At 53.5% G+C, this 12,597-nt stretch overlaps 3 protein-coding genes across 3 annotated transcripts; 2 read left to right on the top strand and 1 right to left on the bottom strand.

The window, feature by feature from the left end:
• The first annotated feature begins 96 nt into the window (after window positions 1-96).
• Window positions 97-8,953, top strand: M421DRAFT_425806 (beach-domain-containing protein). Its single transcript, XM_033594198.1, has 5 exons — window positions 97-3,166; window positions 3,214-4,101; window positions 4,148-8,247; window positions 8,297-8,515; window positions 8,566-8,953. Exons 1-5 carry the CDS (start codon window positions 493-495, stop codon window positions 8,596-8,598), a joined length of 7,914 nt encoding a protein of 2,637 aa, XP_033443684.1. The 5' UTR covers window positions 97-492; the 3' UTR covers window positions 8,599-8,953.
• A 1,083-nt stretch (window positions 8,954-10,036) lies between these two features.
• On the top strand, window positions 10,037-10,489 carry M421DRAFT_29311 (uncharacterized protein; the record flags this gene model as incomplete). The annotated part of the gene is made up of 1 exon (XM_033589038.1): window positions 10,037-10,489. A coding segment is annotated over one exon (453 nt), but the record flags the coding sequence as incomplete, so codon positions are not given.
• An 869-nt stretch (window positions 10,490-11,358) lies between these two features.
• On the bottom strand, window positions 11,359-12,429 carry M421DRAFT_425805 (acyl-CoA N-acyltransferase). The gene has a single exon (XM_033594197.1). It carries the CDS (start codon window positions 12,370-12,372, stop codon window positions 11,659-11,661), a length of 714 nt encoding a protein of 237 aa, XP_033443682.1. The 5' UTR covers window positions 12,373-12,429; the 3' UTR covers window positions 11,359-11,658.
• Between the last annotated feature and the right edge of the window lie 168 nt (window positions 12,430-12,597).

Raw genomic sequence — 12,597 nt, 5'->3', positions numbered from 1 at the left:
TGCGACTCGCGGCGAGGCGGCGACGCAGGGCCCCCGCGTTTGGTGGCGTACGTGACCACCTCGACAGTCAGCAGCGCAGCATGGATCCGCGTGAGCCTTGAGGCATATTGAGCGGCAAAGGCATGCTGTGATTCCCATGACCAGTGTGCACCCTTGTTGCTCCTTATTGCGCCTTACCTATTGCTCCTTGGTGCATTCTTGAGCGCAGGTCTCACAAAAGTGGGTGCCGCGAGCTCGACGGCGTTTGAGGGTTCAGTAGTACTTCGTAGTTGACAGGCCAATGCACTCTGCGTCCTCTCAGCGTCCACAGCCAACTCGAGAGCGGTCAAGTCGCCAGTCGTGACAGCAGCCGAGAGCGGCAGAGCCCTGTACGCACTTTGCGGCCTTGGACTGTTTATTACGCACTGCGTTTGCCCACAGAGACATGCTGTGGTTTCTGTCGCCGCGCCATTCGACTCCCGCAAATCCCCGCAGCGGTGGCCGCGACTGAACATGGCGACGTCGACGCGCCCGCATCGGTCCTCGACGGCGGCCTCGAGGGTGCCGCCCACGAACAATCAGATTGTCGAGCTGCGAGGCCTGGCCGACGACCTCCTCCGCGCCGCCGAGCCGTCACCGCCGACGGCAGACAGGCTGCAGGGCCAGAGCCACATCCTCCGCCTCATGCGCCAGCTGCTGATAGACTCGAGCGCCCAGACACACACCAAGGACGCCTTCCGCCATGTTCGCGGTTTCGAGGGGCTCCTTACCACGCTGCGCTCTCTCGCCGGCTTCTACAGACCCGTCGCCCGACCGTCGCCCGACCGCATTGACTTCTTCGAGGTGATCAAGGCCGCCCTGGACGTGCTGTCGGACGCCCTGAACGAGCACGCTGGCAACCGACGCTTCTTTTCGAAGCGCGTGGAGGATGGCGGCTGGAATGCATTGGAGCAGGCGCTGGGCAGCACAGGCATACTGGGCGGGCAGTCAGACCCTAAGCACGATGATGCCGGCCAGGAGCAGCTGTTCGGCAATCTCTTTGCCTTTGCACTGGGCGAGGAGGCCATGACACGCATGTTCCGGGACATCAACAAGAAACTGGAGGCGGGCACGCCAGCCACGCAGCAGGGGAAAGCCCTAGCAGACAGCGGCGACTCCCAGCCAACAGACGTTGCTGTTACGAGCCCGCGATCAGTCTACGGCGAGTCCGGCGTCGACTTCGACCCATTGCGCACCCACCTGCGGAAGCTCTTCAGCGGCAACGAGGTGCTGCAGAACCCGGACATCATGCCCGCCATCTTCCACTTCTGGCGGGGCCTGTCTGGCGAAGATGCACCTGGCGGCGAGTCGAAGCCGTTGTCAGTGGCTGTCTTGCTCGCCGTGCTCGAGATCACCAAGTTGTCGTCCTACAACAAAGCTGCGCTTCACATCACCGGCGTTCTCAGCTTCGTCTTGCCTTTGCTCTTCGAGAACAAGTGCGCTCCCACTGAGGCCGGCCTCCTCCAAGAGCTTGCCGACAGCCTCGTTGAGTACGGCATCAACAGGCTCGACGACGCTTACTACCTCTTCCGCCAAGCCGCCTCGTCAGAACAAGCCGCCGAATTTCTGCACCGAGGCATGCAGACATCGAGAGCTCCTCACTTCATCCAGTTCGACCTCTCCCTGCACGGCTTCAGCGCCATCGAGTTGCCCGATCTCGGCCGACCCTTCCCGCCGGTCTCCCAAGGCGGCGGCTACACATTCGCGACGTGGATGCGGGTGGATAAGTACGATCCCAACTGCCACACTACTCTCTTTGGCGCATACGACGATACTCAGACCTGCTTTCTCATGGCATACCTAGAAAAGGACACCCGCTGCTTCATACTACAAACATACATGGGCCATGCGTCTGGCGTTGTGCCTAGTGTGCGCTTCAAGAAGGCGCCACGCTTCGAAGAGGGCCGATGGTATCACATCGCCGTTGTGCACCGACGAGCGAAGGGCATGGGTATGGGCAGCCACAAGGCCTCCATCTTTGTCGATGGCGAGTTCACAGAGACGACCAAGGCACACTACCCCTCGCATCCACCGGTGCTGGATAGCAGCCAAGACAGCTTCGCCTCCATGACCTCGAGCACCTCCAAACACCACATATTGGCTTTCTTGGGCACGCCACGCAATCTTGCTCCTCGACTTGGCAGGAACGTTTTGACATCGAAGATGTCTATGGCATCATTCCACCTCTTTTCAGAACCATTGTCAGACGAACTGATTGCTGTTTACCACAAGCTAGGTCCCAGGTACAGCGGCAACTTTCAAGACAGGCTAGGCTCCTTCCAAACGTACCGCACCTCGGCAGAGCTGCATGTGCACAACGAGATCTTGCATCCTGGAAGAGAAGAGCGCTCAGACATCGTGACCGCGATTCGATCGAACGCAGGCTACCTCATGCCCGAGGCGAAGATCCTACTCAGCTTCTCGCCCAGCTCAGTAATGGACGATGATGATAGGAATGCCATTGATGAATCACAATTGATCAGGTCTCTTTCCCGAGACTCTGCCAGGTCTCTACACAAGTATACGAGGGCTCATAGCACGCCCATCATCATCAACGCTGCCGTCCCATCAATAAACGATGCTCTATCGCTGGCACGCGGATTCGGTAGGCTATCAGGTGACCCCGTTGTTGTAGTACCACAATCGCTCGACGATGCCATCTGGCGCATTGGAGGATGTGCCGCTGTTGGTCTGAAGCTTGTGCATGCCGCGCAATCGCTGAAAAGCGTGCTGCGTGCCGTGCGAATTCTCTTGGAGGCCGTTGAAGGCAACTGGAGAAATTGCGAAGCCATGGAGCAAAGCAATGGTTTCGCAATACTTGCTGAGGTACTGCGTCAGAAGATTGGCTTTGCCATGGGCGGCCTAGTTATGCGGAATGCATCGTCAATTGATGTAACTCCGGAGCAGTGCGAGGAATTCGTCGCGCAACTGCTTTCGGTCATACTACATTTCGTGGGTTACGACGAGCGCCATCCGGAAGACTCGCTCATCATCAACCCGCTTGCTTACCGAGTGCTTCTTGTGGATCTCGAGATCTGGCGCAGAGCGACATCGTTGGATACACAGAGGAAGTATTACACGCAGTTCATACACTTTGCGAAGGGCAGCAAGCATCATCATTATAATGCCAAACGTTTTCACAGAATCAGTATGTGTGCCTTGTCGCCTTTTGAGTTTAACTGACCGAACCTGCAGGAGTCGTCAAGCGCTTGACAGACGCTCTGAAGGGTGAGAGTTTCACGCCTCAGACATTTCCACTCTTCCTTGAATCTTTCAAAGCACTCTTGCATATCAATTTCAACGGTGAGAATGCTCGATCGCTGTCCTTGTTTGTCACCTATGCCCTGCACGACAGCCGCGCATCATATGCTAAGCGAGCACTGCGACCACAAGCAAGCACCCTACGCCTTCGCAGAGGGACTCCACCAAACTTGACACCCGCATTCACACCTCGATCGTCGAGCCCGTCGTCGATTACACCAGAGTCTTCGCCGCTCTCCCTGCCGGACCTAGGAATAGCTATACTGAGGCTACTATCTGAGTTTTTGTGCGATGCTCACAGCCCGCATGAGATTGTTCGGTTTGCCAAGAATGTCACGGGAAAGTGGCTTCTGTACCTATTGGCAGAGACTGACCAACGTGTCGTCGTACTCGGTGCGAGGATACTGGCGCGCCTACTCGTCACGAACGGACCACCGTACGTCAAGAAGTTTGGGGACAAGACAGGAGGCTTTACCATCCTGAAAAATCGATTACGCCACTGGTGGAACACCCCTGGAATCTGGACCATTTGCTTCGCTATCCTATTCGACCGCGATGTGGCAACCATCGATTTCGAGCGCGACTTTGATGTCTTCAACCTAGTCGACATTTTCATGACACATTCACCGCAATCAAAGCTGCGAATAGCCTATCCTGAGATCTTCCCGGTCATTACAGCCATGCTTGATACTGGATTACGCGCTATTGTACGAGACCGCGAGACCGGCAACACAGAGCGTCCGAAGGACGGCGATACTGAAGGCACGCCATCCAGAGGACGCCGTAGAACGATGTCCCTTAATGCAAAGCAGCCTACGGTTGGTGAGTAAAGTCATTCGCGCTCTCAACGCCCAGCTAACACTGCCAGACACTAGAGCACCGCAGTCGGAGCGTCTCAGCAACTATGCAGTAGTACTGAACTCAGCGATTCAGTTCTTATCAGAGCTGCATGCAAGGTCTCAGGTCTTCCGTGACTATGCGAATACGTCAAACTATGTCCAGGAGCTGCTCTTCGTTCTTTACCCAGTCATTGTCACGTCAGACAGCGTCAGCGCGGAGACGGAGTTGTTGTCAAGAGGCTCGGCTCTTACGTTCGAAGGTCAGGACGTTGTCATCCAGCCAGTATCAGGTGCTAGCAGCCAGCAAACCCCTATCATACGTACTAACAATGCCGCCGCCGCACCCTCGCCTGGCACTCAACGAGTCATTCCGTTCCGAAGAGCATCGTCTTTCGTTCTGATCTCAGCCGACAAGTCGAAGAAGGCTGCAAAGCATCCACCACTAAATCCTATCATGTCGCCTCGAAACACAGCTCCTATGGCCATGAAAGTAGGCAGCTCGGTGGTGGAAGCCATGCTTGAGGTCGTCTTGGATGTCTTCAAGGAGCAGCTCTTCACTCGAAAGGACTTTCCCGGGCTTGGCTTGTTCATGAAGACCCCGCCAGGCTTCCAGGAGCACCAGGCCTACTTTGAGTCGTATATACTCCGCCAAATCCTGACATCCGTCAAGAACGCGCTACAGCTGGATCAGAACCTCTTGCACGAGCCTAGAGTTCTCATCAACCTGTCGCGCTTTGTCAGCCACATCTCTGAAGCTGTCTTCGAAGGTTGGTTCCTACAGGGAGCAGAGCCGCTGCTTGACTTCACTGGCTTTCTGCTCGAGTACCTTGAGAGACCAGACATTTCGGCGATCAAATCAGTGCGGTTGTGCACACAAGCCATCCAGACTATGAGAGCGACGTTTCTCAAAGTCGCGTTGCTGCAGCTTGCTGAGCCTGACGACTCCGAAGATGGGTTCACGACCACATCGATCATTGAGAAGATGGTGTACTGGCAGCCAATCATTATGTCTTCTGCAAACACCGATACCTTTTCCCTGAAGATGATTTGTTATCTGTTCTTTACAAAGCTTTTCTCTCACTACGAGCTGGTGCGTTTGGCTGCAGCAAACTTCTGGCGGCTGTTGCTTGTGCAGAAGCCCCATGAGACCTCCAGCATTCTAGGTAACGCTATACAATCAGACAAGAAGAACTTGTTTGAAGGCTTCCTGAAGCTTGCGGAGCTGGATAACGAGACGTTCTTGCAGTGGTTTGATGAGCATAAGACAGAGCTCGATACGTTATTCTACGGCTCGTTGACCAGGACATGGGAAGAGTTCGCACACGAGCAGAACAAACGCACCGAGGAGACCTCAACAAAACGCATTGGCAAGCGGAAAGAGAAGCTGAAGCAATGGCAGGCTGAAGAGCTGACGAGTGAGAGCATCTGGAACCACCACGAGAATTCGACAGGTCATTGGAGGTCCAACATCCACGCTTCAGAACGCATCAAACACCAACGAGTACTGCAAGACCAGCAAGACAATGCTACTTACCTGCAGACGGTCCTTGCAAAGCTCGATCATCAGCTCAAAGGACCTTGCGCGTTGTTCGACAACAGCCCACCCGCCAAGTGGCGTCTTGATGAGACCGAAGGCCGCGATCGAAGGCGTATGCGCATCATCCTTGACAACACAAATCGCGATCAGCAGTACCAGCCGAAACGCAAAGATACGGATACATTGGGAAGACTCAAGCTCGACACCAACGTTGCGCCAATCACAGCAAAGGATGCCTTGGGGGTAACACCCATTGGCCGGCGGTCCGGCACACCCTCCACGATGACAAAGGAAGAATCGCAGCAGGAGGATGGCTCAGGCAGTGAAGAAGACTTCGAGATGGTCGATGCCCTATACGAAGACGAAGATGGCTTCGAGGATAAGAATCGCAAGGTCATGCGCAGTCTCAATCGTGGCGACCAAGTGCAGTACGTCTGCAACATCTCGCGCGTCGTCGGCCTCGAAGCCATCGAAGGACTGCTCATTGTGGGCAAAGACTGTCTGTATCTACTTGATGACTTCTTCCAGAGGTCAGATGGTGAGATCGTACGAGTGTGGCAGGCGCCGCCAGACGAGCGCGACCCCTACGTGCAAGTCATCGCGGGCAAAGAGGCAGTCACGAACCGACGTCCGCCGCCAAGAACCCAAGAGGAGTCAGCACGACACTGGAAGTGGAGCGAGGTCATCAGCATCTCCAAGCGCCGCTTCTTGCACCGCGATGTTGCGATCGAGGTCTTCTTCGACGATGGACGCAGCTACCTACTTACTGCGATCTCTGCACAAGCACGCAATGACATACATGGACGAGTCCTGCAGCGCGCGTCACACGTCGTCAACCCAGAGAAGCTCGCCAATTCTGAGATCGTCTGGCGTCTCGACTCCTTGCGCAACGTCGAAGAAGCTCCACAGACTTTAGGCTCACGATTCGCTTCTGCTTTCAGCTCGGTTACATCGCACCCAGCAACCAAGAAGTGGCTCAAAGGCGAGGTGTCGAACTTCCACTACCTGATGTTCGTCAACACACTGGCTGGGCGCACGTTCAACGACTTGACGCAGTATCCTGTGTTCCCTTGGGTCATCTCAAACTACGAAAGCGAAGAGCTGGATCTGACTGACCCTCGCAACTTTCGCGATCTCAGCAAGCCAATCGGGATCCAGCACCCGAGGCAGGAGCAGTCCATACGTGAGCGATTTAGCTCTTTCGCTGAGATGGGCGACCCGGATCACGCCTTCCACTTTGGCACGCACTACTCATCAGCTATGACTGTCGCCTCTTACCTCATGCGCTTGCAGCCATACAGCGCGGCCTTCTTTCTGATTCAAGGCGGTACATGGGATCATGCTGATCGTATGTTCTATTCGATCCAAAATGCTTGGGAGTCAGCATCCAATAAGAACATGGCAGATGTTCGTGAACTGACACCCGAGTTCTTCTTCCTGCCTGACTTCCTCACCAATGTCAACGGCTACAACTTTGGTCTGCGATCTGATGAATCGAGCATCGACAATGTGCAGCTGCCTCCATGGGCAAAGGGCGACCCAGCCATCTTCATCGCCAAGCAGCGCGAGGCTCTTGAGTCGCCCCATGTCAGCGCAAACCTTCATCACTGGATTGACCTGATCTTTGGGCACAAGCAGCGTGGTGAAGCTGCTGTCGAGGCGGCCAACGTTTTCCACTGGATGACATACCAGGGTGCAATTGACTTGGATTCCATCACAGATGAGAAGGAACGTGCTCAGAAGATCAGCGTCATCAATAATTTCGGCCAAACACCCACACAGGTGTTCCAGCGACCACATCCGTCGAGAGAAAATGTCACAAAAGCGACGAAGCTCGATACTGCCGCTGAAAGTCTACACCGCGTGCCGGGTACGCTTCTTGATGCACAAGACCGTATCTCTTCCCTGAACTATATCGCGAAGAGCGACAAACTCCTTTGCTCTGCACCGTTCAGACACAACTTGCCACCCCATTACAACGTATACATGGAATGGGGCTTCACTGATGGTTCTGTACGCTTCTACGACTCGCACTCGAAACGTCTTCTCGGGCTATTCGAGCACCTGCACTCCGGCCAGCTTACCACTTCACTTTTCGTCGATGGTCGCACGCTCATTACAGCAGGTACTGATTGCACGCTGGCTGTCTGGAACATCATTCGAGCCGAGAAAGGCCACATCGAGCTTCAGCACCTGACCAGTTTGTTCGGGCACAAGTCACCTGTCATTAGCCTCGCTGCCAGTCGTGGCTTCTCAGCCTTCCTGAGCGCAGACCAGGATGGGAAAGTCTCCATGTGGGACCTCAACCGCAATGAGTTCGTGCGTGAACTAGACCTGGGGCCACGACAGAGGAGGGCTCGAACGCCCGTGCAAGCTGCGCGCATCAACAGCGCCACAGGGCATATCATACTTGCAATTGGGCAGCGACTCATCGTCACGACCTTAAACGGCACAGTGCTCTTCGATGAGGATGTATGCGATGGCGATGACGACACCGAAGGTATCACGTCTATCGCTGTGTACGAAGGCGTTGGCAACGAGTGGTGCGAGCGTGAGCTCATCTTCACCGGGCACCGTCGCGGCATTGTCAAGGTATGGAATTCCCCTATGCGTACTTTCACACCCACCTAACAAGCAGCAGATCTTCCACCTCACACCGAACCCCAAAATACCCTTTGCCGCTACGAATCCCTCATCCGCCGCGCACACAACCCCCAACCGATCGTCATCCACATGGTCGATCGATCTCGTGAACGTGCTGGCTCATGGGGATCCAATGATTGAGCGCACCGCAGCGCCAATAACGTGCATATTGCCGTTGGAGAGGAGCGTGTACACCGGTGATGAAGATGGGCGAGTTGTAAGTCAGGAGTGTTGAACGGATTCATTAGCAATACTAACAGGTTGTAGTATGAGTGGGATTGCGTGCAACGACATCACTAGTAGCCCAAGAAAAGCATGTTTCGGAGTTTTGGCGTAGCATTGATGCCTACTTTTCGACTTTCAACGAGCCTGACGGGATGCATGGATGTACATACCAAAGCAAAGCGATCACAGTGTACATTGCACGAATCTGCAAAATTTGCCATGTGAGATGTAAGCCTAGTTCCATATTCAGGTATCGCGGCTGACAAAATCGGCCCTGCTACTTATGTCCAGTAGGAATGGCCCTTTGCTCTCGGCTGGGTTCTGCATGCACACCCTGCCCGCGAAGTCTCATTGTGACATATGAAGCGGTGCTCATAAACCACCTCCGCACATTATTTGTCACTTTACCTTGTACACATTCAGCAGCGCTGCACTCCGCCCTGTTGTGCGAGCCTATAAGCATGGCGGCAGCATATAGTCGTCAGCGCCCCCGCCAATTCATTGACAGCCTGGTGATCCATTTCCTCCATGACGCATCCTTTCACGACATAATTGACGTCGAGCACCTGCATCAGCCCGGTGATCAGCAGCGTCGAGCATTTAGATCTACATCCATCTTACCCACAACAGCAAGCGAACCACAACAGCGATATATCGACGACCGACGGTGCCTCCCTCCTCTACGGCATTCAAGACGTTGACCGAGAATATAGCACGTCTGCAACGCCCCTCAAAGAGATCATGCCAGAAGAGCACAGTTCGAAGTCGAGGCTTCCGCAGACAGTGCATATGCTCGTTGGTTGCTGTGGCGCGGCCATGTTTCCACCCGGTATAGTAGCTTTGCACTCACAAGCTTCAGCCTGGGCACTCGCGGCGACCCACCACATCTTGTTCATGCTCATCGACGGGAAAGACTGGACCAGTCCTCGAGATGGGCGGAGCGCAACTGCACCGTACCAACTTGCTCTGCAAGACAGTAGCCGGTGTCCAATGCGACGGTCACCATGACACTCGTGCAATACAACATGCACTACGAAGCGTACACTGCGACATATCGCGCGGATTTGACCTACTTCAGAGGTATACAACACATCGAATGCACCACCTACGATGCCGCCAGACTCCAGCAGGAGCAGTCTCGTGCGGTTTCCGAGAATGTTACTGAGAACGTCACTACGCCGAGTGTTGAAAAGGAGTATGAGAACTGGATATCTTAGCTACTTCCTCGGAAAGCGAATGCGAATCGGCTCGAATCTGGATTATTAGGTTAGACAATCATTTGTCGTATAGGATGCGCAAACGACGCCTCAATACTTGTTACTGAACGGGGCCAGAGTGGACCTTGGAGGGTTTAGATCAGAATTCGGGGATGGTTTTAGTAGGTAATGCCACACTAATGATAACCACCACAACAATGACATACCCACAAGACCACACGATGCTGCAGGACAGCGTTCTCAACATCACACGCTTCGAACGCGACTCTACCACTCAACACAACTCTCACAAAGTACTCAAAATCACCGACACATCCATCAATAACCTCGTCGCCAACATCAGCATTCCCGCACCATCGCTGAACACGTGGTACGGCAACCACAATGTCAGCAAGAGTACCTTCCAAAGCGTGTTTAGGTTCTCGGATCCACACAATCTTTTAGTCCCGTACACGCTATGTCTTGGTCTGACGCTCGTTATCGTCCTGCTTGGTTTGAATGGTCTCAGACGAAATGGCACATCTGCGACGGAAGGTTGTTTCCTGCAGGTTATAATGACTACCAGCGGGGAGACCACGATGCACCGAGCGGTCAAACAGAGGTCGGTGGGTGGTATTCGCAATGCACCAAAAGAGTTGTTGGATCTGAAGGTCAAGTTTGGAGAGTTTGTGAATGAGGGTGAGACGACTCTAGTGGAGAGACGTGGGTTCCGTACGTTGGAAGAGGTGATTTCGTTTCAGAGGAAGCGGTGGGATGTTCTCGGAATCAGTCTGGTGTCTGATCCTCGTAGACGCTACGCTGGCTTAGAGAAACTTCTTAGTACTTACACACTGAGTGTTGAGAACGTACGCCGTCGGCGTATTCACTCGAGCTTGAGGTTAGGATCAAAACGCGGCGCAGAACTGAACTACTTAGTTATCGAAAGGCAAAGATCTGCCAGCTGGTATATGTAAACAGAACAATATTTGCAAATACAAATAACATGCTAGTAAGCACAAGAGTAGTGTCCACGAAATAGTAAGCGGCAGAAGGCAGGAACCATGGAGGAAATTTTCCGGTTCAAGATTCGGTACAGCTCCTGAACTGAATTGAATTGCATTGAATTGCATTGAGTTGATTAATTTCCTTTGGAAGCCAGGCCTTGCCCGGTTCCCCTGTCCTCTCAAGTAGAACTAGAGACGTGCTATGCTTAGACATTATAAGGTTGCAGCTCTGCCTTCGGTACGTACAGCTCCTGATGCTGGATGATGCAAGCGTTACTTTCGTCTAGCTTCAATGCGGTCTATAGCCGACTAGATAGAGCTTGTTATAGATCTGAGATCATCTTCGATATCTGCTGAATTATACTGTGAGCTTGAAAGTAAACATTTGTGAAGAATAAGAATCGTGCATAAGGCTTCAATGTACATAACTCCAACAACGACTGCTCTACATGATCACGGGAAGACATTGAACCTAGCTACGTCGAGCGCTTCAGGTAACAAATGTCGCAAGTCTGCAGCATTTCTGCCAGGTAAGACCACACGAGACTTCGAAGGTAGTGCAGGGGGGCGCCGAACGAGTCGGTTTCTGATGTTTCAGTCACTGCTATGATCATGAACACAGTTTCTAAACAATTGCTAAGGTCATGGATGGAGTGGATTGGGTCGTTGATGTGCCTGTGTTGAGACTTGAAAGCAGCTGTGCTTGCCCGACTCCGCGAGTTCGACAGATACTAACGGGCACGTTCAGGTGGGTCTGTGGCAGTCGTCGTCTTACGCCTTTGGTCGCAATGTCTGTGTAAGCTTCTTTTGATTGAAAATTGGCGAGGCGGAGATGTGCGCTCATAGTTGTAAATCCGGCTCTTCTACAACGAAGCTTTCAGGCTACCTTCAATAATTCCTCCAATCATCGCGGCTGTTCGAACATTGCGAGACATTCACGCTAGCCTTAGATCCTCAAGCTTCCTCTTTTGTCTCCCATTCTGGTCAAAGTTCGATGGATCCATCCATGCTTCGAAGCCACCCTTCAATCTTGGCCATTCAGAATCCAGCATGGCAAACCATGTCGTGTCGCGGTTGTGGCCTCGCGCGATCATATGCTGTCTGAAGGTGCCTTCGTATGTGAAGCCAAGGCGCTCAGCGGCACGGCGAGAGGGTGCGTTCAAACTGTTACACTTCCATTCATATCTGCGGAAACCAAGGTCTTCGAAAACATAACGGGCTAACAGGTACATGGCTTCCGTGGCAGCGGGCGTGCGCTGTAGAGCAGGCGTGAACAGAATGCTGCCAACCTCGATGACGCGATTTGGCAAGTCCATTCGCATGAGCGATGCCATGCCAACGGCTTTCGGAGTATCATCGGGATTCACGTGGAGCAAAATGCTATATGCCCAGGGGTTGGTCATCGTTGCTTTTTCCTCTAGCTGATGTTGCAATGAAGCTAGAGAATCCGGAGGCTCGTCGAAGAGGTAGTCAAACAACGAATGCTGTTCGGGACCTTTGATAAGGCTGTAGAGACTCGCTGCATGATCTGGGTGGACCGCTACGATCGTGATATGCCGGCCGACGAGTTGCGCATCGCGACTTGGGGCTATTGCTGGTCTGTCAGGCACTGCAGGCCCGAATCTTATGTCGTCCGCGATGGAAGTCATGCTGCGGTCTTGGGGTTCAATGGAAAGATCTGTTATGATAAGAAAGCCATGTTCGATGAGAGATGGAAACCGGAGGAGTCAGCCAGATGACCAACCATGCTAGAGTGGGGCAAGGGCATGTGTGACATGTTCCACCGGTCCTCGAGACCAATTTGGGAATGTTGGCCCTGCTGTCCTGCACGCTTGGATTTTCGCTAATCGTCCCATCCAGAATCAGATTCACGC

The sequence above is a fragment of the Didymella exigua genome (assembly GCF_010094145.1).
Source record: "Didymella exigua CBS 183.55 unplaced genomic scaffold M421scaffold_50, whole genome shotgun sequence".
Lineage (NCBI taxonomy): Eukaryota > Fungi > Ascomycota > Dothideomycetes > Pleosporales > Didymellaceae > Didymella > Didymella exigua.
This window is presented reverse-complemented; position numbering and strand designations above follow the sequence as displayed.